Genomic DNA, 26,679 nt, shown 5'->3' with positions numbered 1-26,679 from the left:
TTAGATCTATCTATCTATCTATCTATCTATCTATCTATCTATCTATCTATCTATCTATCTATCTATCTATCTATCTATCTATCTATCTATGTCATAAATCATATCTATCTATCTATCTATCTATCTATCTATCTATCTATCTATCTATCTATCTATCTATCTATCTATCTATGTCTGTCATAAATCCTATCTATCTATCTATCTATCTATCTATCTATCTATCTATCTATCTATCTATCTATCTATCTATCTATCTATCTATCTATCTATCTATCTATCTATCTATCTATGTCTGTCATAAATCATATCTATCTATCTATCTATCTATCTATCTATCTATCTATCTATCTATCTATCTATCTATCTATCTATCTATCTATCTATCTATCTATCTATCTATCTATCTATCTATCTATCTATCTATCTATCTATCTATCTAAATCATATCCATCCATCCATCCAACTATGGATTGATGGATATGATTTGCAATAGATAGATAGATGTTCAAATCCCACTAGACCACTGAAGTTTATAGATCATCTACATCTTTTTTGTCATCCACTTATAAGGTCTCATTCCTCCATGCATTATGGAAAAAGCTGCAAAAATAGCAAAAAATGAAAGCAAGCTGAGGTACTTGAGACTGCTCTACACTAAGTAGTAGGAGATATTTTTAACACGGCACCCCATCCCCCTTCTTTCTCTCTATCTGTCTTTCTTTCCTTCCCTCATTTGCTCTCCCTCTATATCACTATAAATCTCCCTGATATATTTTCTTTCCATCCCTCACTCTTTCCATCTCATACTTAGTCTCTTACTCACATTTAGCTCCTCCAGCAGAATGAAGAAATAGCCTCAGCCGAAAATTGGGCAGAAAGTTGTATGATATGCCTGTGAGGAATGTGAATGTCAAGTGGAGCATTAAGATCATTCCAGGGGCAAATCTCACATTCTGATTCTCTCTCCCCTGAACCAGGCTAAAATAAACTTCTGTCCAGCTGGATGCAATAACCTCCTCAACTATATTCACCTTTGCTTTTCCTCAGCCTTTCACTCTCTCTTTCTTTCCGTCTCTGACCCAGAGGAGGTCTATACTATGTGGAAAAAATCATCCGTTAACATTCCCATTCATCTTAAAGGCCGCTGCTCAATGGGCATCCTTGTAAGTGTGTGATTTGAAATCTGCCATCTTTGCTCATGTGACCACAGTTCTTTTGAAGCTGTAAATGTCATTCGGCTTATCGGATGGTGTAGTTACGGCACCTACCATCTAAACCTTGACCCCTTGGAACCCCCACAGACATTTTCCACCTTGTTTTCTGCACCGAGATGTGTGCTGTTTGCATCAGTGTAAGGACGAGGAGAATGAGGGGACAAGTTATTAGACGCAGGAGTGCATTCCATGCCTTGTTTAGAAAAAAAGAAAGAGGGAGGACATCGGTCTTCTGAATTCCACAGTCTGCTGTTCTTTGAACATTGCTAATCTCTGCTCTAAATTGTGCTGTGATTCACAACATTACAAATGCCAGAATGAGCAACACGCTTCTGGTGTTTATCTTGGTGGAAAGAGGAGAGTTTTCATTTACCGTTGATGTGTATTTTAGTGGTGCATTATTGTATTGATTTTCAACACAAAGGTCTCTCTGTCACTGCTGGCAGTCTCTTGAAGTTGTCTTGAAATCTCAAGGGTTTTCCACGGACAGCATTGGTAGATATATTTTTTTGTAGCGAACAAACGAATTGTAGAAACAGACACAGCTCTTTAACCTCTTGGACCAACAGCAGCTTGACTCCGTGTACACAGAATACAAAAAAAGGACAGATGCTCCTTGCTAAGGCTCAGAGCGAGCATGAGAATAATAGCTTGTTTATGAAATCCAGCGTGTTATCCTCTTATGCAACAAGCCAGCGACTTACTAAGAAATGCATGTCTGTATACAGTTACTTCTGACCTTGGGTGGAAATGAAATGCATATAACGGACAGTACTTCTAAAGCGGACATTGTGTACTTTCATTTTAGAACAGAAAGTGTGCTGCTTCAGCGTCAAGCTTTGTTGGTTAAGTCACTCCTGTGGTTTTCGGCTTAAACTGCTGATCTAAGTGCCATATGAGGCCCAATGCTGGTTTAATTAGAAAAAGAAACACAGGGAGAAAGAATGCTTACGGTTTAGAGGGCCTATGTTCTAATGATTGTATTTTGATATGTATATATATACCATGGTACTGATGATTGATGACTCTGACATTCAGATATCATAGATTTATATTGTATACCTTGGTACTTCAAAAAATACCATAGCAATATTATGGGACGTGTTTAAAAAATTGGTATTTAAACGGTACCATGTCCAAAAACATGTTAATACTATGGTATTTTGTAAAAAATAAATAAAAGAAATAAACCTTGCAAAAAGATTTATAGAATGTTCCATGGTCCAATATGGTATGGTAAAACCATGATACATTGAAATTTACATGGTACTAGTGTTGATGGCTTTATGAAATTCACATACCATGGTATTTATATTGTACTCCTAGGTACTTCAAAGAATTCCGCGCTAATGTCATGGTACATCTCCAAAAAGCATGTTAATTTCACAATATTCTACTTCTATGGATAGGCATATAAAGTAGATATGGCCAGCTATCATAAATCTTATCTATCCATTCATCCTAATTAATATCTGTCCATATCTAATATGATTTATGATAGATGGATGGATCTTCCTTTCTTTCATTTTTCCGTCCTGACTGACAGACAGACAGACAGACAGACAGAAGCAACACTTAACATGGTACTATTGTAGTGTTTTGGGAATGTCCTACGTTAGTACTATGGTATTCAGGGAAGTACCCTGGCTTACCATATAGGCTAAACACCTACATGAATTTCAGTACCATATATATCAAAGTACCAAGGTATTACCATTAGATCCCACTATTCCATGGTACATCACAGTAGATTTTGTCAGGAACACAGAAGGTTATTAGATGGTAATACCATGACACATGTCTATAAAACATGGTATTATCTCCAGCTTCATGCCCATAAATGTGTTAAATACCATAGTATTTCTAGTGAAAGAAAGAAGTGATCTGTGATCTAATAGCAGATGGTAATACGTTGATTAATAATTGATAACTTTGATTCTGAGAGAAATAAGGAACAAAAAAGAAAGAAAGAAAGATTCTACCAGTAAACAAATGCAGGTTTTTTGCTGACACCAGCCCTTTACTCAGTTGATGGTGCTCGGCATTTTCACAGTCAGTCAATCTCTTGCGCTGAACATGACAGTGATTGGCTTCAGTGTGACTTTGATGTGAGTTATAACAAGCTCATTGTGTAAAGTGAACTTTCAGACGTGTGTGTGCATGCCTATGTCAGTCGTTGCCCATAACGTGCCTCTCTGACAGCTTTTCTTTTGCGTGGTTGTCCCTAACTCTCATCCTTTGGGGTTTAGTTGCCATGGCAATGTGATTTAGAAGAAAACAGAGAGATATGGGAAGGAAAGAAAATTTGCACTGGAGGCTTAACAGCCATTATTGGTCTACACATACTGTATAAAGTGCGCAATCAGTCATGTTAACTATGATGCACCTATGAGTCACTGGAAGCATCGTCAATTTTAAGTATTACACAAAAGCAGAGATCTTCCCATGCAGAAAGTGACACCCATTAAGCTACCACAACATAACTGAGAAACAAGGCAAAGTACAAAATCATTAAACTGAAAATAGAGGGCATCTGCTGTTTTTAAATATATGTAAGTGCATAAAATATTAAGATTCTTAATATATATATATATATATATATATATATATATATATATATATATATATATACAAAAGAGCAAAGATATTTATGTAATATATACATAGCCTACATATACATTCTAGAAGAAAATTTCAGATGGCACTTTTGAGTCTTTTGCATCTGAACTCTTCATATATATATATATATATATATATATTACATAAGTATCTTTGCTCTTTTGTCTCTCAAGTAAATGTAACTTTTAAGGATGTTCAGATGTTGTTGTTGTTGCGTCAAGTTATCGATTGTATCGAAAGGACTGTGGGAAGTCTGTAAAAATAGAATGTAAAAATATTTTATGTGCCCTCTGCAACGCATGATGCTCTGCTGTGATCATGTGTGGGTACAGTAGGAGAGGGGGATGCAGGCATCTTCAGGGATTTTTTTTTTTTTTTTTTGCTTCTAATGATCATAATTGTGGATATCCGTGCACACACAGGCTGTGCCACGTGGACACGCTCGTACTGCAGGGCTTCTTTTCTGGAACAATCTCCATGAGCCATCCAATCAGTGGCATCTGGGCCCAAAAATCCTGCTTCATGAATCAAAGGCTGGCAGATAAAAGCTTACACACAGGGAGGTCCTCCTACACACTCATTGTCACATGCACAATTGCTGTGTTTTGTGATGGAATATGAGGTACAGACACAAAGTAGATGGAAAGAAAAACTTGAGATGTTTATGGACCGAAGCGATGTGTATGGGGAGTGTGTTCATCTTATTGGGATGCCAGTTCTTCTGTTATTCTCTTACTTAATTATCCCGTGTAGGGAACAGGTGCTGTTGGTTTTCTCCACCTGCATGTGTGCCCATGTGATCAGGATGTTACTGTTGCCCGGGGTGGCGATTGAAAAACATGCAGATTGCTCACTATTACAGTATATGGATCTTCATAATGGACTCAACAGAACTCTTCTTTAGAATGTATATATACGCCATAGATTCTATCTAAATACATATTCAAATGCTATAGTAAAAACATGCAAAACCATGCTCAGTCTCCTTAGGTTGATTTTGTGTAAACATTAGATTAATTGATTGCTTAGTTGGTCGATTGGCGGCAGGTTTTGTTTGTGTTTGTGATGCAAGATGTTCCTGAATGGCCTCTTTGACATTTTTCTTTGTAAAGCATTTAATTTTTTTGGTGAGACTGAGTCTCTCTGTTCATGAGTTTCTATCGGTCCCTGTGGATGAGCTTTGACCGGGGGAATTTGTCAATTTTTTTGACATATGATGTCATTGTTTTTAAAAGTGTTCCCCTTAACACACTCAATTGCAATGCAAAAATGTAGACAGCGATTATTTGACCTCCTGTCTTGTTACATCATATATCAAAATGCTAAAGCTTAAGACCCAATTGCAACAAACTCCTAAGCTCCTTAAGAAAGCCATTCATTGTAATTATAAACTAATTATTGCTAAGTGTTTGTTGCAACCAGCTGCATTTTACTATTTTATAGCTGACACATATTGCTAAATGGGAAATTAAAGGGATAGTTAACCCATTTTTTTTCTTTTTTTTTTTCTCACCATTTGCTTTTTGTATTAATTTCTTTTTCTTTTGTGGAACACAAAAGTATATTTTGAAGAATGTTTAAAACCCTTCAAAGTCCATTGTCCCCAATTGTACATTCATTGTATTGACAAAATAATTGACTTACTTTTTTTAGTTCCTTGAATTTTGGGTGAACTATTCCTTTCTTTCCAAGTTAAATATTGTTTGGTTTAGTCATGGCAGATATTTTCTGTAGTCAATGCTTTCTACATGTTTGATTTGATTCGCTCACATAGTTTACATCAGCGTGGGTCAAATATCGTTCTTACAATTTGATTTAATCTACGTCTTGTCTTACAGTTCCTAATAAAGTTACCGATCCACTGGCGAGTAACTGCACACGCTCTAGCTCACTCATCTCTCTCTTGTATCAATGACGTTCACATTCAGGATTCTGTGGTGCTTTCTAAAGCTGACAGCGAAAAGATAAATCTGAGTCATCAGGAACCGCCGAGCTCATCGTTCACTCTGTTAGTGACCCCCTCCTCTCTTCCACTCTGTAACAGCAGTCAGGGTCCGTCTGGGTGAGTGCGTCAGCAGTGAAGGGTGATGTCAGGGTTGACTCAGGTCTCTAGTCTGGGGTGTAATTTACATCTCTTTTACCCCTCATTTGTAGTGTCAGCAGGGCCTGAGCCAGGAAAGCAGATAGCCACAGTCTTGGTCTTGCGCAGCGGTTTTGCATCTGTGGTGGAACATGGCAAGAGGACGAGGGAGAGAGGCCGGGGTTGCGGTAGGAAGGCTTTTGGGAGCAGCCGGGCAGGAATGCTGTGGCTTGTGCAATGCCACTCAATTCCCTCACCATCATACAGACAGCATTAATAGAGTGGTAAGCCTCTTACTCAGGCGCTCTGGAGCGTGAGACTGCTATCGCTAGTGCATTTTGCATTTTTTATGCCTAGTTTCGCTTTTTATAGTCATCAAAATGCACCAAATCCGGTGATTCCATCAGATTATGGAGTGGCATTTAGGGCAGGTCCTCTGACTTCAGCATGTGCGCATGCTTATAATAGTTATCTGTGTGACAGTTCAACTTTTCTCATTCACCCTGTCTCCTGAGAAAGCAGCTGATATGGCGAAATGGGAGGGTGTCTCTGATGCTGTAGCGGAGAAGGTGAAAGTCTACTGTCATGACTCTGTTTGGAGGACTGAAGTGCACTTATCGGTGTTCAGACTGGATGTTTTATGGCATACGTGTGTAAGTGAGGTGGTAATTATACTTTGTCAGCCTGACTGTGTGTGCGTGCTTGAGTTTGCTATACGTGCATACTTATACTTCCATAATATCTGGACACTTTTGTGTTTTTCTGCGCGTTATAGTGTGCCTACATGTTTAGGTATTGCATTTGTAGCCTCTTAAGATGTGGAAAATCCTTTTTCGTACTCAGGAACAAAATATCAATAAATCCAAGGATGATGACTTCTGGAACACACAGGGTTTGTTTATGTGTATGTGGTTCTTCATCTTTGGCCTGTGGCTTCATAGTATTCATATCGGTAACTCACAGAGGGCTGCTTCTCTTTGCTTATGCCATTACCACAAATCTGTTCTTCATACTTGCTGGGGACTGATGACGGATCAGGATGCCACAACAACGTTTTAAAGCCACATTAAAATGTACAAAAAATTCTAAGATATCAAGAATTACAAAATTAAAAGCATAATATTATGTGAATGAATTAGAAATATTTCGCATTACGAGAAAAGGTGTGATTATCACAATAGGAATACTACTGTACTTTTTTTCTCGTAATTTTGACTTAAAATCGTAAAATTACTACTTCATTGTCATAATGTTATGATTTTTATTCTCAGAACATTTTGACTTTTTCCCCTCAATCATTTTTTAAAAATTGTTTGGACCAAAATGGTGTTTTAGGATGCAGCATGCCTTTAGTTTTGATAGTTAGGGAATCATAAGGTGGGTAGGTGGCTTAAACCCACTGCTCTGATCTATTTGAATGGGGGAAAATGGAAATTTTTCTGTAATTGGGCAGGGTGTGGGCACTGCAGGGCATTTGTGGTTGAAGGTCTCTGGGGTTGAGGAGGCCGACAGCGACTGCGCTATGCTGCAGGATGGGGGGAGTGGAGGAGAGCAAAAGAGCATGTGGCAGAGAAAATGCAAAGGAGAAAGACGGGGAGGGTGGAAGAGCAACGGATGAAACAGCCAAGTGCCCGTTCTCATCAATTAAACAAACATACATGAAAAAGCGTGATTAAAGGGACAGTTCACCCCAAAATAAAAATGCTGTCATCGTTTACTCACCCTTTATAAACTACAAAAAACATTTGACTTTCTTCCAGAATACAAAAGTGGAAATTTTGAAGAATATATTGGTGTTTCCCCCCACCCCCACCCCCCTTGCAATTACAATGAATGGGGACTGGAGCTTTCAAGCTTTAAAAAGGACCCAAAGCATCCTAAAAGTATCATAAAAATGGTCCATATGACTCATGTGCTATATTAGTAATTCAAACTGTGTAATCATTTTTGGTGAGAAACCAACTGAAATGTAACTATTAGTTATTATTTAGTTATTATTAGTCAGTTATTTACTGATAATGTTGCAATCCATTGAACTGTTAACAGCTGCTGACGGATCCTTGAGTCAGTGAAATGAATCAGTCTTATTCTTGAACTAATCATTCAGACTGGTTAGACTTAGTGACTGAATCATTCATGAATCAGACTACTACTTTCAAGAATGTAATATATTCAGCGAGTCTGTTTGTCACAGAAATCTATAGTATTTCTTCAGAAGTCTTAACATATAGTCTGTTTTTATGATACTTTCATCATGCTCTTTTTAAAGTTTGAAAGCATTAGTCCCCAGAAAGAAACTCATATACTGTAGGTTTAGAATGATCTTTTTAGCTAAAGAAGCACAGAAAAGAGGGAAAAAATAATTAAAACCCCAAATAAGGCGGTGACCATAAACAGCAGGCTACATTTAAAAGTTTTGCTGCATTGCAAGGAAAAACTAAGCCAGGAAATGGCCGTAATCACAGCCAGCCAGTTGGTTCGAGAGCAGGAGATGGAGTGTGTAGCCACAAGCTCAGAGCAAATTATGTTAATGGTGCAGTGTAGCAGTGTTCGAACTATACCGTGTCTTTTGGGGGAGCCCACTTTTGTTGATTTTTTTTTTTGCCAAAAATGCGAATTATGAATTCGCGCAGAATTATGCGCGAGCCAAACGAGGATGGGAAGTTTGAATCATTTTACTGACACTCTTGTTCGATCTCATTCATCAAAATGAAAGAATCTTTTTTCAAGCCATTTCGTTCATCTAAGGGGCTTTAAATGTTATACTTTTAACAGGCAAATTCCCCGAACACATCCACCTACGCAATCTTGATTATATTCTGAATTAAGAAACATTATAATGCAGTCAAAAATAATTTACAAGGAACATAAATAATTACTTTACCTTCAGAGTCTTTCGTTCAACTGTCACGTGACAGACGCAATGAATGGATCGTTCATGAACGAAAGATATATAACAGCTACAAGTCACAAGTGTATGCACTACTTGCTTTATGCAAGCACTATATAGGATAAATCACTATACAGGATTTACCCTATTATTCGTTATCGACCCGAATTGATGGGTCAAACAGCAAACATCCACCAACAAATAGTCTATAAATAGGCTGTCTTTGAGTTCACATGAACAACGGTTAAATTATTCGTCGGGCTACAGAAGAATACCATAATTCCTCTGTTCAATTAGGCCTAAGACATCGAGAGTCACGCAGACCTATAACAACCCAGCCACAACACATTTTGGGAGTAACATGCCTTACCTTAACACAGAATGGATTTCAAGGACTTTGCGCGCAGCTCAATGGCCTCGTTTATATTTTTTCGATTTTTTCAGACGAATCTGTGAGTTAACATGAGTGGAATTTGCACCGCAGCGCCACCACACCTTGATGCTCATGACAAGAATAGCATGCATAGTTATCTTTATTGAAGTGAATTACCGGTAGGTTTAAATCGCCGTCCTGCATGAATGAATGATATTTTTGCTATTTTACACATAATAATCCACGATGATCACATTACACAAAACTGAAATTGCACGTCAAAATAACACATTGTCAATATTTTTTGAGACCCCCCAAAATTTCACAAATCACCTTTTCAGGGGAGCCCATGTCTTATTAAGGGGAGCCGAGCTCCCCCTAGCTCCCCCGTAGTTCGCACCCTGCAGTGTAGTGCAGTACAGTCCGACCCGGTACGGCATGTTACGTGTCTGCTCAGGAGATGTCGTCCTTCAGTGCCACTACACACACAGACCTGTCTGTCCCGCTCGAACCGTTCCATTTCCTCTGCGTAGGTGAAATACAATCTATTGGCCAGGCCTGGTTTGAGAACAAGTGGTCTAGAAGTGAGAGTGTGACAAAGAGCAGGAACTACATACTTCAGGACAACAGAGAAAAATAGACACTTCAAATGATTCTGCATTTGGGGCTCCACTCGCATGCCACTCTCATTCATGGTTGAATGATGCTCTAATTGTAGAATGAGAGGACACTACAATTACACTACCCAGGCAATGTTAACACATTAGAAGGATAGTTCACCCCAAAATGAAAATGTTCTTGCCCTCAACAAATCAACACAAAAGATGATGTTTTGAAAAATGTCTCAGTGTCTTTTCAATGAAATTCAGTCGCATTCAGTGTTATTTTGGACCTCACTGATTTTCATTGTATGGACAAAAATAGCTAAAGTAATCTTCAGAGAAATAATCTCCTCTTGTAGTCCCTTTCAAAGAGAGCCATATAAACAAAAACAGGGCAAACATCTTTTGTGTGACCTATCCCTTTAAACCACTATGTATAAATGCGTGACACTGTCCACAACAATATTTGAAAGCCCAATGATTTGTTTTCGATTTAAAAAAAATGTTTTCCTTGCATTCCTGCTTTAGAGCTCATCATAACTAGACATACATGCCTTTTCAGGTTTAGAATTTTTTATCCCCCCCCCCCCAAAAAAAATAGAAGTCAATGGGGCCCATCAACTGTTTGGTTACCTGAAGAGAGAAATTCAAACAGGTTTGGAACAACATGAGGGTGAGTAAACGATGACAGAAGTTTAATTTTTGGGTGAACTATCCCTTTAAGTCATCTTAAAGGGATAGTTCACTTTGAAATTAATTTTTGATATGTTTTAGCTTACCTCAAGGGCATCCAAGATGTAGGTGTCTTTGTTTCCGCAGTAGTTTCAATTTTGATATTTTTAGGTCAAACCGTTCTTGTCTGTCAGTCATATAATGCAGGTCGATGGTCATTGTCTCAAAACACAAGCACAGAGTCCAAATTAAAACAATTCCCCACGTCCAAATGAAGCAATTCCCCATCATAAGTACACATTGATGGCCTAAGACACGAAACGAGCGGTTTGTGTGAGAAAACGAACAGTATTTATATCGTTGTTATCTCTTGAAAAAAGCACACTTCCAAATGATCTGACGGCGCAGGCGGGTATAGATATATACATAGATGTCGCCTTGGCTACGGTTTCGTTCCAATGAACTGCAGTAGCGAAGGCGACATCTAGTGTATACATCTATACCCGCCAGCGGGCGGGTATAGATATATACACTAGATGTCGCTTGGCTACGGTTTCGTTCCAATGAACTGCAGTAGCCAAGGCGACATCTATGTATACATCTATACCCGCCCGCGCCGTCAGATCATTTGGACGTGTGCTGTTTTCAAGAGATAACAACAATATAAATACTGTTCGTTTTCTCACACAAACCGCTCGTTTCGTGTCTTAGGCCATCAATGTGTACTTATGATGGGGAATTGTTTAATTTGGACGATGGGGAATTGTTTTAATTTGGACTCTGTGCTTGTGTTTTGAGACAGTGACCATAGACCTGCATTATATGACTGACAGACAAGAACGGCTTGACCTAAAAATATAAAAATTGAAACTACTGCGGAAACAAAGACACCTACATCTTGGATGCCCTTGAGGTAAGCTAAAACATATCAAAAATTAATTTCAAAGTGAACTATCCCTTTAAGGTCCCCTTGCAAGTTTGCTGATGCCCCCTAGTGGGTCCTGGTGCTCTGCTGTTGTAGGTGTTTTTACTGAAGGTTGGGGGAGGACACATCATCCATCCAAGAGCAAACTTGCTTCTTCTGTGTGGGTGGAAATGAGAAAGCCTGTGTTAGGTGCAATCTCCAGAAATTGTATTATAGCTATTAGATGGCTGCAAAGAGGAAGTTGATGGAAAACCAAATTGTTCATGACACATTTATTTAGCTAGCGCAGTTTTTCCCCAAATAATGTCCATACTAAAGTACATAACATCTTTATATTTTCCAAAGCCTTTTCTGCTCTAGCCTCCAAACTTTTAGATGGTATCTAGTTATCTACAAATTACAGTTTGTGTTTATATTACAGTCCATATCCACCTGGGATTGTAAACAAAATATTTATGTATTTGGATCTATGTCTTTTCCCATCCTATATGAAGAAAGTATCAGGTGCAGATGCAGTGACTCAACCCCAGTCCAAACGCAGTGACCATGGCTGTGCCAAACAAAAGCTGACTAAAGATCTGCAGGTCTCCAGGGGCCTGAGCCTCTCTGAAAATTGCCGCCCATTAGAGCCAACACACTCCCTCCTGCAGCGCTGCTGCCTCAGCACTCTACCACACACAATCAATAAGTGGAAATGGTGCCCAAATTCCTGGAAAGATGCACTCCAAAACATATTGGTCTTCATATGCACACATTATCACAAAAATTTCTACATGATTTCAAGCAGTGACAAACTTTTATGGCTAATGAGTTTCTTTCATTTCTTGAGCTGTATATGTGTTACATAAGGCAAATATATTGAACAAAATGACATTATCAGTATCTTTGTCTATTTCAGCAGTAAATATCATTCATAGTACCACTCACATTATCACTTGATATAATCACAATCTTAACTAATTTAGGAAGGTGATGCGTTGATGACGACACTTTGGGGAACGCCCTTTGCGTAACGCATCTGTATGAATGAAACTAATCCAATCCTGATTGATGCTGCGTCATGACGTAACATGTGACGGCATACACTGAAGCTACAAAGGGACACCAGCACACAACAGAGTTAGCTTCTGCAATGAAGCAAGTCGCTCCCAGGCAGGGGAAGGCGTGGCGAAGGGACGCAGTGTCTCGTTCCCTTCTCAGGGAACGGGTTACAGTCATAACCCAAGACGTTCCTTTTCGAGGGAACTTGAACTGCGTCGATGACAACACTTTGGGGAACGAGTACCCACTATGCCACAACGAGCCCTGCCTGTCCCAGTGTGAAGCTGTGCACAGGCACACTTAGGACGAGAACACTAGAGTGCTAGCCTGGAAATCCAGACCTAAATCTAAAAGATTAATGGTCTGGCGTCGACTAATGAAAATCGTCCAGCTCGAGGGGCGGCACCAAGCATGCATTTGAAAATCTCACTGCACGCAATTGGATAACACTACGACCAATCACAACAATCCCCATACGCTTAGCTACCAGCAGAGCTAACTGGTAGATTATTAGACTCTTACCGTATTCGGTCGGCAAAACAGAAAAAACGCCCTTCTTGCAAAGGAACGATTCGAGCGCCGTCTTCTGTTCCTCTTTTAGATAAAAAGCCAAGTCTAACTCATTCATTGTAGTGGCCAAAGCCGTTTCAAACAACTGGTGTTCATCCATAGCCATTTTGTAATGTTTACTAATGACAACCCCCCAATGGGGTTGGATGGGTGAGAGAAAACCACAGTGGACAGTGGGACGTCCCTCGAGACGCGAACAAATCCACTTTCACTGGGCCGAACCTCTCTTATATCGACTTCACCACCTCAGTGTGAAGTCTCCATTCCCCGGGCCTCAGCCCCTGCCTCGACAGGATGTCTGCTCTCTGATTCTGTGCATTGCTCTGAGAGATAACAGTTTCCCCTGGGACCACAGGAGGATCTGATGCGCCAATCTGGATAGAAGGCGCCTTTTTTAATTGTTTTCTTATGGCAGTGAGCGTTCTGCGCGCTGTTTATGCGCCCCGGGCGCCTCGCGTTTTAACCGACTGCTGCGCTTCGCATTTTTGCAGTTGAAAAAAAAGCAACTCCGAGCAGAAAAAGCACCCGACGTCATCGTGTTTTTTCCCACTGTCCAATCGAAAGGATGGAGAGACGGGCCTTCCATTGTAGTGACGAAAGCGACAGTTGCTTTGAACGTCCGGAGACTTAACGACTTTACGAATCATAACTATCACAATGTTAACAGAAAGTAAATAAAGTTAATAAAAGGCTAATATGACGTTTACTTGACTGACAGGACAGCTGTTTCGGTGGTTGCCTAGCAAGATAAAAAAAAACGCAGCGCACTGCTCGTTCTGTGTGATCAGGGCCAAAAAAGGCAGTGCAGTGTGCCTCGCATTTTCGAACCTGAAAAATGCGTTCATTGTGATCCGGGCCTACTCTGTTGTGTGCCGGTGTCCCTTCCATGTATCCTCTGCCGTCACATGTTACGTCATGACGCGGCACCAATCAGGATTGGATTAGTTTCATTCATACTTTAGATGCGCTACGCTAAGGGCGTTCCCCAAAGTGTCGTCATCAACGCAGTTCGAGTTCACTCGAAAGGGAACCAAATTTTGATATCTTATTCAGTGTTGCCAAGTATGCGGTTTTCTCACGGAATTGGACTACTTTTACACTGTTGCTGTGGGTTGTTTTTTTAGTCTGTGAGTTGAAGTTACCAAAGACCTACATAGGTCAGCCGGAATTTTACCCCCTGGAATGCAGTTTTTACCCCCTGAAACACAATTGGGTTAGTTTTGGCCATGATTGGGCTGGTTTTGAATAGCAATTGAATATTATATTATATTATATTATATGCCCATATAGAGTCCAATATTGATATTATTAAATTAATACAGATTTCAATTTGATGAAATATAATTTGGAATATGAAGGTTTGAATGGTTAAAATTGTTCAAACTTGATATACATTTCAAAATATATTTTTTATGTTTTTCTTTTGCTTCAATGAAACTAAAAACTTTATTTTGAAGTTAAATTGGGAATCTTTGATTCTCCACATTGGTCTCAAACTTTTTGCTTTGATCATCATTAAGGAGTACATTTTATGCCTCCTCCTCAGATTATAGAGACTGAAAAGTTTTTAGGAAGCGATTTAGAATCAGCATTATCCCAGAGCACAGAGATTGTGAAGCTCAGAAAAGGGAACAATCCCTTCTGTTGCACCAGACTTATTATAAAGACAGGGCTCAAAAGAAAATGAGAGAGAAGAAGGAGGAATAGAGATTTAGAAGAAGGAAAAAGGATTGTGGAGAGAGAGAGATGACAGACTTGGAAGAACAGCATAGCATTAGCTGATCACTGGGGACAAGGGTAGCTCAGGCTTAATATTTTGCTTAATTCAGCTTTTAATTATCAATTTTGTTGAACGGTGCAGTGGCAGCATTATCAAAATACCTCTTTGTAATCTCCTGGCTCTCAGACACACCATTACAGGAATGAGTTCACACACACTCTTCAGACTGACAGGAGAATGTTTTTTCATTTCATTATTACATCCCCTCCTCTCCCTGTCAACCAATGTCAGAGTGATGGAAGGAGACACACTTAACCCAGTCAGAAACAAACCTAGAAGGCCTTTGCAGTGCTGGATGGGTATTATGTTAATTTCCTGGATCCTCCCATTGGTAAAATCCTGGGTTGTCTTGATATAGCACAAACAGTTTACTTAAAAACAAAACAAAATCATGTTTTGTGACCAACCAAAAATAAATAATTACATGATTCATATAAAATAATTGTATATATTTCATATTAATGATGTATTAATCGATAATAATGACGATAATCAAGCAGCCCTACTGGATAAGGATTTTTAAAAGTAATTTTACCCCCAATTTCTACCCAATAAAATTTTGAAAATGTTGAAATGTGTGTCATTTATTAGCATTGTATAATATTGTATATATTTCATAGCATATATTGATTAATGTCATTTGATTTACAAACTACATCAACTATGTAAACTACGTCATATGAATTTTTTTAAATTCAATTCTAATGTGTTCAGTTCCAATTTAAATTACAATTCTGCAGCCTGTTTTCTCTCTCATTTAGAAATTAAATTTAAAAGTCATTCTCTGTTCAGTTCTACATGGTGTTCAACTTTGGTTTGTTGGACCGAGTGTCGCAGGTCTGGAGTCAGACAGACGTTGCATGAAATCAGACTCAATCAATCAGACTTGCAAACAGCAAGTCCTTTCCACAATATACAGATCCCTGCTTCAACCCACGCATAGGCATTTCAGTTTTTTGCTTCCTATGACGTTATATAGAATTATTTTTGCTGTCTTGTTTACAGCCTGCTTTCAAGCGATATAACATGTTAGTTTTTCTTTCTCAGTCTCTTCCTGTATCCACTGTGCCTTAAGCTTGTGTTTGTTCAAGACCTTTTCCCTTCCCTCCTATTTTGAGCCCCTGCTTTCCTCTGTCCATTCATCTCTCCATCTCAGATCCCCTTACACTCACCCCCCACTCGCGCTTTCATGTTGACTTTGTTGCTGAGTGCCGATGAAACAGCCCACCGGCCGCTCTGAGCTGAAACACATGCTCTCCAGAAATGATGGTCGTGCCTGCCAGCGGGGGGCTGCAGGGAATTCTGTGTTTTCTTCCGTCCAACTGAGCCAGCCTTAGATAACCATTCAGTCTGGGTTGTTTCGTGCAGGGTTGTTTTAACTGGGCTCTCTCGTTTCCGTCTCGCACAGCTAATGTGTTGTGTAGGCACTCATTTTGCTGGAGAGGTTTCCAACGATGGAGACTGGAGTTTCAGGGGCCAGTGGCTCTCTGCCGTATTCACAAAACAGCAAGATCTTTTTGTGTACTACAAGGCCGTTCAGTTGCCCTGAGGTCTGGGAAATCCGAAAAACCCAGTAGGCCTGTTTCTCTGCCCATATTAACAGGTTACAGAATTCACACTGTCTACTTTCTATTCAGTAAATTGGATTGAATCCAGTTTATTTAAGCAGTTTATAGTTACGGCTTGGGCTTTGGCTTCTATTCTATAGATTTCACAACAATCAAGATTGTAATATCGATGGCCATTTATTATAAATGTGCTGCTAAATACAGGTGTAAATAGGGTCTAAAGTGTTTTAAGCTAGTACACTTTTGACCACTTCCAGGGGTAGTCAAACGCATTCGACCGGATTGCTTTCGTAGTGTAGACACTCATGTGGTAAATGTGTTTGAACAGCCACAAAAGGCCGCCTACTCTCCTCCTACTGACCTAATGCGTAAACATTATGGGAGGCGTGCCAACCAGATGGGATTTAAACTTTGTTGGCTGGAGAGCCAAGTTTGGTTTGAAAATGAAAAACGTACCAAGCACAATGTTCTCACACTTACTCACAAGCCTGGTTTCTCCCAAGGTTTTTTCTCCATTCTGTCACCTGATGGAGTTTTGGTTGCTTGCCACTGTTGCCTTTGGCTTTTGGCTTGCTTGGTTGGGGACACTTAATATTCAACAATATCATTGATCTGCCTGCATTGACACCATTATATGAGAACTGAACTGAGCTGGACGATGACATCACTGTTTTCCCCAGAGCAGCTGTATAGATAAATGAAGTTTTTTACAACAGAAATGAACCATCACTCAACTTACTATGACAGTATTTTCTTCTAGATCTGCTGTACAGCCGAAACAAACTTTGTTGAATTATTTTCCTGTTATCACTGTAAAGCAGCTTTGAAACAATCTGTATTGTAAAAAATGGTATATAAATAAAGGTGACTTGACTTTTCTGACTGCGTTCGGCCTGGTCTTGCAGCTATCAGAGCAGACACGAAAGTTGCTGCTCTCCGTATGTTTTTCCGTCGTCTCTGGGCATGTTCATATGTAAATTGCACGAGCTTGTTTTGTCCATTTTTATCTAAACATTTACATAGTCCCTCCCCTCGAAGAAATCAGGACAGAAGTGGTTGAAAGTGGACAAAAGAGATGGATTAAAACACCAGGTGTAAACGGGAATGCGTCTCCCCTGTCTATACTTGAGATCCAATCAACCAAAATGCATCTTCATACCAGGAGTAAATATAGAGTTATTTTAGCATTATTTATATACTGTTATGTTATACAGTATGTTTTCAGTTTGCATTTTAATTTTAGTTTACATTTTAGTAATTTTGTTATAGTAATAGTTATAGTTGTTCATAACAATTTGTACTATTTCAAAAGCAGCTTTACATTGATAATAGGAAATTAAAGTAACAGAGATTGTTTTGGCTTTACAGCAGCTCTAGAATAAAGTTATTGTCCAGCTAAAGTAAGTTTTGATTGATTCACTTACGTTGCAGCGATCATTAGTTATTAACTTAGGGGCCGCTAACACGACACTGTTCTAACAGAAAACCCTTAAGTTCTCTCTGCGCAAACTTTAAAAACGCGAACCTTTGAGAACGCTGATGGCGTGCACATGCGTATTACTTGTTTAGTCTATAGGTATGCACGTTTGAATATATATGTGCGCAGGCGTGTAGTCCTTCCCTACAAACCAACCCTCAACAAACTACTTGTCTGGCCTTAAAATGTATAATAGGCCTATAGAATTTGTATCGCTTCCATGTAGCCGCGTGAACCGGTAATATCCTGACAATACCTGTACAGAGGTAAAGGGAAGGGAAGGAGTGCGTTGTCGTCGTGTCCAGGCGCAGGTCCTTCACCAGATCTGGATACGGCCTGGATCCGGCGGACTGCGGTAAACCTCGGGATTAACAGAGAGACTAATATTAGCGTAGATGCCATCCTTCTTATGATGCAACGAGTACATCAGGATTTATGGGAAGTGTTCCCGGTTCCGGCTGACCTAATCTATGCAGCCTAACATTGTATTTGAACAGAAAGAACTTTAATGTAAGGTAGCATACCTAGGATAATTTGATTTTGGAAGAAATGAATGAGGAATGTCCTTAAAAATAATTTTGCAGACATTGACATCTTGCCAACTCTGAAAACAGTTTGTGAAATTCCTGGCATCTCTGAACCAGAGAGATTACTAGGATATTTTGTCAGAAGAAAAATCTGAGACTTCTATTGCACTCCATTTAATATCATTGCTTTATTGGAGAAACAACTGAGATATTTAAGACATCATTTGTCATGTTTCTTTCCCATGAAAAATTGACTGTATGTTCTGGAAAAAAATCTTACAGCGTGAATTGTTTAATTACAGCATACATGTTTAAACGATATTACATAAAGACATCTTTTTATATAATCTATGTAGTTTCTCATTCGCTGAAGCTAGCTATTAAGAGATCAGAAAATCCTTTCTAATGTGTTGAGCACTCAGTCAGTGCCTTATTAAGAGGATCTCTCTCTGTACACCACCAGCACTTAAGCATAGCTTTGCAGCTTTTGAATCAATTCAGCCCCTCAGTTTACCAGCAATCAAAATGGAGCATCTCTTCCTGCAATTTCAGTCTTGCTTTTTTTTCCAGGTGTGCTTTAAAGTAAAAATAAATAAATAAATAATTTGTTTGGTTCTCTATTCGTGTGCTTTGTTAGAGCTGCACGATTTTGGATAAATCACTTTTTTTTTCCAAATGGAGATAAAGATGGATTCTCTCACGATTCTGAACAGACAACTAAACAAAATAACATGTTACTTACTAGATGTTCCGACAAAATATTAATTGCTAATAAACGATTCATAAATAGCCTACTTCACTTATGTCATTACTGGGTTGATCGGTTTTGAACAAATCTGAATTGAATAAAAAATGTAATTTTTTTATTGTGTTTTGCACTTGTTGCCAGTGTTGCCGAGTTCACGGTTTTCATGCAGAAATGGGCTACTTTTATACTGTTGCCGCAGGGTTTTTTTTTTAGGCCGTGGGTTGAAGCGACCAACTCAACACCACACACTAATGTTTTTAAAATCGTACCTGTTTCTTATCTTATAATCCATTACAGTGTACAGAACAATCATCTCAAAACTGGTTATTGGGGAATTACATAGCGCTGGATAGTGCGATTGACTAATCAGAATCAAGTATTCCACAGAGCCGTGTAACAGACCTTGTGCGCCAGAGAAATAAGCGTGCTGCAGCCATCTTTAGAATTTGGTCATTGAGCTTCTGTTTTTGTGGTAGCACTGTATATTTCTATGGCATCGCTGTCGAAGAATAATAAGCTTCATACCTAACATGACAACTGCTCTCGCTGGCTCAGCGGCAGCGCAAACACAGATTTGAATCTTCCGGTGTGATTTTGTCAAATGTTTAATTGATGTAGGTGAATCGTTGTCATTTAGGAATAAGACCGCGTGTGTGTTCGAATCGAGATCTCGATCTTTTAACGAGTGATCGTTCAGCTCTACTTTGCTGCATTACGACACGTTACACAATTTTTAATCTGCATTTGGAATATAGTGATGGATCATGCATTGTTTCACGTGGGTGTCACCGGTGATTTGTAGAGGATACGGTAAGCAGTGGCTGCCGGTTCACAGCAGCCTTTAGTTCCTGATAACATTCAGTTCCCTGCTCAAAAAACAAAACAGGGTAATGAATTAGGTTTTGCTTTTTCATAACTGCCACTCTTTCTTAATCTGTCGGATCCATACTGAGTGTGGAATGAAACCATTCCTCTCTTTTGTGCCCCGTGTGGGGAGACAGGAGGAACAGTCTGGCATGTTGTTCACACAGAGAGCTACCCCCCTCCGAGCACACAGCAGCACAGTATCAGGAAAGCAGCTTTGCCCTGCTGTTTAGCCAGCAATAAGAGTTATAATCCCTCCACTTTAGGTTCTGCTGAATTCCATTTGGGTTGAGGTCAGCGCCATTATTTCACTGATTATTTCCTGATGAAAGTGGAAAGTTTGTGGATTAGTTCTCGACAGGGGTTGTTTCTCTGTGTATCAGCAAAAATTATAGGTCGGTTCTGCTACACAAAACATTAGCTTAATAAATTAGTTGGACCTCTACATTAACCCTTGTGTTCTGTTTGGAGTCTGAGAGACCCCCAGGCCATATTAACAGCTAATGTAACATTATATATGTTTCTTATTCCTGGGGTGCCCCAGACAAATAATGGCCATTCTAATTACATTTTTGTTGTTGAGTCTATTAGGGAGTTATTTGGTTGCACCTTATTTTACAGTATGTGTACTTGCAGTGTACTAGAAAGTACTGGTAATATAAGGTTACTACATGGGTTAAGGTTAGGTTTAGGGGTAGGTTCAGGGTTAATACCTATAGTTATTACCCCATTATTGTAATTACTATAGTATGTACATAGGGAACAGGACTGTAAAATAAAGTGCTACCAGTTATTTTTTAGCGTTTATACATCCGTAAAGTTTTGCAAGCAAAACCAATAATTTGCCCCCCTATTTGCTCTCAAATTTGTTTTTGTTTGTGTTAGAAAATGTTTTGCTTGCTTTTTTGGTAATAGACCAATACAAAGCATCCAACATCCATCATCACCTGTTGACCCCATCCACAGCGCTTAAACTTTTAATCCATGTGAAATAATTGGACACACACTCTAACACATGGTTCTCAAACCAAACCCTTTAAAGCACTTGCAAATTTCACAAGAGTTTTGAGAGCGAAACTGTTTGAGACTCAAAAAGAACTCAAAAAGTCGGTTTGACTTGCAGTGCACACTAATGCACAATTATTTGGTTGTACAATAGTCTCAAAATAAGATTATTTTATATTTAGATATATATATTTTTAGATAGTTGTTTGTTTTGATTTGTTTTATTATATTTTTTACAATCTGTTTTTTGCTGAAATCAAACCCAATGTAAGTCACATTTCTAGAAAAAAGACATGTCTAATTTGTGATTAGTTAAAGCTGCCTTTTCAGTATGTCATAATTAAGGGAAAATAAAGCTTAACTTCAAAATTACTTTTAGAAAAATACTAGTTTAGCAATGGTATATAGCAAGTACTGACACAGCCTGTGTGTGTCTGTGTGTGTTTGGTTTATGTCCTCCTGTCAGGCAGTGTTCGGCTGAATCAGGAGGTCAAACAGGGGCTAGATTAGAATGGCGAGAGACTGAAACATGTGAAGTCTGTCCTTTCTGCTGCTGATAACCTCAGACAGCCACTGTTCTGGGTCAGGAAGAGAGTAGTGGGGGGCGTGAGGCACAACGTGGTGAGAGAACAAAAAAAGTTGGTGACCTTCCTGTGGACGAGGATTAAAGTGTGCTTCCTGTGCACATCCCCCTCTGTTCTTTTCCCAGGGTCCCTCTGACACCAGCACCGCAGTCTCAGCCTGAGCCTCAACTTTGGGGCGGGGTCTATATTTAGCTCTCCAGGGTCACACGACAGCGTGGCTAACCAGTGTAGCTTCTCAAAGTCTGCCCTAAACCAGTTTGAGTAGTCCTCATGTGATTAACACTAACTGGGATGTGTGGCACGAGGCCTGTCTGCACCGAGATCACACACAAATGCATTCAGGAGTGACAATGTACTTAAAAGTTCTTGCACTAAATTTCTGTTACATTTCTGGACTCACAACAGATGCATATGTATGCGCATGATTTTGTTCTTACCCTTATACCAGTGTTGATGAATATGTATTATTCAAAATGAGAGAGTTAGTAATTAGGATATTACATTCCAAATGCATCTCCATAAATTAGTTTTTCAGTGAACGATAGAGCCATTCATCTCTCTGTTAGCGACAGCGTATCTTTCTTCCTAAAGATTCACTCGTACTTAAACAGAAAGATCTTTGAGTAAAGTCAAGTGTGTCATTATCAAAACCGGTTGATGCACAAAAATGCCCTTGTATATTGGCCTAGGCTACATGTGAGAACAGAATATATGTGTCTCATTTCTCATCAAGATTTTTTGTAAAATTATGCTTAAAATTTGTCGATGTTATTTAAATGCGTGTATTTGGGATATTTAAAACTAACTATGAAATTAGCCTTAGCAAGACAAAGGGCAAGTGGCAAGTCTGTTTTTTAAAATTTGTTATTTGCACCACTGTCATTTCCATAAGAATATGAAAAACAGTTTTATTTGATGTGGTAGAAATGACAATATAGTGAAAATGTTCATGAAAAAGGCAGAATTTTCCTGTGGTGCATTTATTTGCACCAGAAGAGGGACGATCCTTTACAATAAAGTCGGATACAATAACAAAACACGCAAATTATTTCACTCATCAGGGCTCCAGACTAACTTTTTTCACTAGGAGCACAGTGGCCCCCAACTGAAAATTTTAGGGGCACAACCAGAAAATGTAGGGGCGCACACCGTAAATCAACATGCTAACCAAATCTACTAATTTCCTCTGTATTACTAATAAATACTTTGATAATAGATGCAGAAATTACAATGTGATGTTTCAAATTCAGTGTGACATTTTATTGTGCACTTTTGAAGATGCAACAACAAGGTAAACTGACAGCACCATCGCTGTCATGACAGTACAAATACACTCACCTAAAGGATTATTAGGAACACCATACTAATACTGTGTTTGACCCCCTTTCGCCTTCAGAACATTGTCATGTTCAAGAAACCAATTTGAAATGATTCGAGCTTTGTGACGGTGCATTATCCTGCTGGAAGTAGCCATCAGAGGATGGGTACATGGTGGTCATAAAGGGATGGACATGGTCAGAAACAATGCTCAGGTAGGCCGTGGCATTTAAACGATGCCCAATTGGCACTAAGGGGCCTAAAGTGTGCCAAGAAAACATCCCCTACACCATTACACCACCACCACCAGCCTGCACAGTGGTAACAAGGCATGATGGATCCATGTTCTCATTCTGTTTACGCCAAATTCTGACTCTACCATCTGAATGTCTCAACAGAAATCGAGACTCATCAGACCAGGCAACATTTTTCCAGTCTTCAACTGTCCAATTTTGGTGAGCTCGTGCAAATTGTAGCCTCTTTTTCCTATTTGTAGTGGAGATGAGTGGTACCCGGTGGGGTCTTCTGCTGTTGTAGCCCATCCGCCTCAAGGTTGTGCGTGTTGTGGCTTCACAAATGCTTTGCTGCATACCTCGGTTATAACGAGTGGTTATTTCAGTCAAAGTTGCTCTTCTATCAGCTTGAATCAGTCGGCCCATTCTCCTCTGACCTCTAGCATCAACAAGGCATTTTCGCCCACAGGACTGCCGCATACTGGATGTTTTTCCCTTTTCACACCATTCTTTGTAAACCCTAGAAATGGTTGTGCGTGAAAATCCCAGTAACTGAGCAGATTGTGAAATACTCAGACCGGCCCGTCTGGCACCAACAACCATGCCACGCTCAAAATTGCTTAAATCACCTTTCTTTCCCATTCTGACATTCAGTTTGGAGTTCAGGAGATTGTCTTGACCAGGACCACACCCCTAAATGCATTGAAGCAACTGCCATGTGATTGGTTGATTAGATAATTGCATTAATGAGAAATTTAACAGGTGTTCCTAATAATCCTTTAGGTGAGTGTATGTCATCCCAAATCTCAGAAATAACCAGTAGCAGAGAGCAGCCTAACAGAGAGACTCAGGAAGAGGTTGCCACTTTTAGACTGCACCTGGACGTTTCTGAATGGTTTGTGGATACATTTATGTAGTTGTTGTGGAGTTACATTGAATAATCTGTTTCTGGGGGATTTCCATTGAAAATTAAATGAATCGACTGCTCTCCTGTCTTGTCTGAGGCTGGGACTCTAAATAGTGTTCTGTGCTCGTCTGTGGAGCCAACGACAACAGTTTGCATGTTTTGCTCGAACTTTTGCCATTGTGTTAGAACCAAGCGTGCCGCACAAGCCCTGAAAAGTGAAGCCAAAGCGTTTCGATCGCCCCCCGGTGACTGGTCCTAGTATAGGTCATAAACCGTGTTATTCAACGGGACGTGAGACCAACTAAACAATTAAATTACACTTCAAATATCTTTTTTTCCAAAGGTGGTTTCTGTCATTTGCTGTCGTTTTTATCACGCTGATGTAAGTTCAAGTGTCCGTTTTTAAAATAAATTTGTTTTTAGTTAGTTACGTGATGCTATAAAAACGGTGGTGTAACATCATGATTGATAGCTGTGATTGACAGGTTCTCTGAGCGAAGTAGTCACTGAAGCACCAACAGATTTTTCGGGATCTTCGGAGGACTGAGGGATTGTATTTAGTTTTAACAAGCCTCTTGTCGTACTGCAATCAACAGACATCAAAATTGGAGCGGAATGGAGCAGACATAGGCCACTTAAAAAAAGTGCAGGGAGAGTGCATTCTGCGGGAGTGAGGGCGGGGTGTTGATTTTGCGGCTTTACTTCCTGCTCACTACTGCGCAGGTCTGGCCCTGAGATCGCTACTGTGCAGACTCAAGTCCCAAGATGTTAGTGCCATATTGGAGATGGTCCTCACTGCAGAACACGAAATCCAGGGGGAGGAGTTGGATCCAGATCCAACTCCTCCCACCTTACATATACCTAAACCTACCCATCTCCACCCCTTATCTGGATCCAACTCTGCCCCCTGGATCTCGTGTACTGCAGTGAGGTACTACTGCCATTGGGACACTGGAAGAGAGCGAAGGGGCGTCGTCCATCTTTTTTTTACAGTCTATGGTTAGAACTGTTTACACTGTTGTCGCTTGCATAAACCAAATGGCTGCGCCATGGGTTGAAACGTGCAGATTAAGGGGTGGTAATATTATCCCCTTCCTACGTCAGAAGGGGAGTGAAATCTGATTGGTTTATTTTTTTACATGTTTGCAGATAAAGGCTTAATAAAACAAAGTTACTGGGTTGTCACTTTTCACGTTTTCTGGTTTGGTAGATGCACAGGGGACCAGTTGTTGCACTTAAACACAGAAAAAGTCAGATTTTTTCAGATAGCAAAAATATATATATTTCTTGAGCACCAAATCATCATATTAGAATGATTTCTGAAGAATCATGTGACACTGAAGACTGGAGTAATGATGCTGAAAATTCAGCTTTGCTATCACAGGAATACATTACATTTTAAAATATATTACAACAGAAAACAGTAAAACTGTAATAATATTTCACAATATTACTGTTTTTACATGATTTTTCATCAAATAAATGCAGGCTCGATGAGCATAAGAGACATCTTTCAAAAACATTTCAAAAAAATCTTACCGACCCCAAATGTTTTTACTGGTAGTGTATTTGGTGAAAGTCCACATGCAGGGTCAAAAGTGTCCATAGTTGAAGAAACTCACAGGCCTGAAGTCTGAGATGGGAAAAAATCTTCACAATGTCTAAGCTATGGGCCATATTTAGTGTTATAGTGTGTTTATATTGAGTGTGTTTATATATAAGGCAGATTTATTTAGTTTTCTTTTGCTGTCGTCCTCTCAGATGGTTATTTCCAACTTAATTCCTGTTCCCTCTCTCTCTTCACTCTCTCTGTTTGTACAGACTCATACTCAGCCGCTGGCAGTGAGGGCAGTATTTCCACCTCGGTGGCCTCTCTACCGCCCCAGGCTTCGGGCAGTTCGGCCCCAAACTCCCCTGGCTCCCGTCGCTCTGTCAGCACCCTGAAGAAGTGGCTGACCAATCCGGTGCGTAAGCTAAGCGCCGGGGCGACCGGAACGGCGAAGGGGGAGCGGCAGGTCCGCAAACTGGATGGCAAACCACCGCCTCCACCCACCAGGAGCAGTCAAGACCTGGGCAGCCCGCAAACAACAGAGGAGCAGTTCACCATCCTGCCAGTCATAGACAAAGAGCTGGTGAGGAAAATGTTGTGATGTGGGATGTTTTCACTCAAACAACTCGATATTTTTCATTATCAGTATCAAGAAGCCTTCATATTCTGTTTTTAAAGTCACCAACCATGAAATCAGAATTGGCCATTCTTTTTTTATGGAATGTTGCAGTGTTTATTAGGGGTGTGCGTATTGACAAAAAATTACATCTTGATGTTTTCTGTCATTTTTTCGATAACGATGATCAGACAATATTTTCCTGAGTGTGTTATAGTGTTGGTACATTGGCAGGTTTGGGACTGCCGTGGACAGCTGACTCGTAAAGTTTTTGTTATTCTTCATATTTTGTGCCGTGGTTCGCAGCAGTGACAGAAATTTAAATTTCCGATAAGTTTAAATTGATTTGTACCTTTTACTTGCATTTTTACATTAATAAGGGCAATAATTTTTTACCAAATTAAATTTAGCTTATGCAGAATTAATTATGTCAAATTATGACATTTAATCAAAAAATTCAATTAGAATAATATGACACTAAAGGGCTGTTACCAGTCAATCAAAATCTGTCTTTGCAA

The 26,679-nt window shown here is 39.6% G+C and overlaps 1 protein-coding gene across 3 annotated transcripts in view; it reads left to right on the top strand.

The window, feature by feature from the left end:
* Window positions 1–26,679, top strand: part of arhgef25a (Rho guanine nucleotide exchange factor (GEF) 25a) — an 82,408-nt gene that overhangs the window by 32,685 nt on the left and 23,044 nt on the right. For all 3 annotated transcript variants that reach the window (XM_084427289.1, XM_084427291.1, XM_084427290.1), the window contains one exon: window positions 25,818–26,128. In XM_084427289.1, the coding sequence (XP_084283415.1) occupies window positions 25,818–26,128 (311 nt within the window). The remainder of the gene's footprint in view (window positions 1–25,817; window positions 26,129–26,679) is intronic.

The sequence above is a fragment of the Rutilus rutilus genome (assembly GCF_951802725.1).
Source record: "Rutilus rutilus genome assembly, chromosome: 13".
NCBI lineage: Eukaryota > Metazoa > Chordata > Actinopteri > Cypriniformes > Leuciscidae > Rutilus > Rutilus rutilus.
This window is presented reverse-complemented; position numbering and strand designations above follow the sequence as displayed.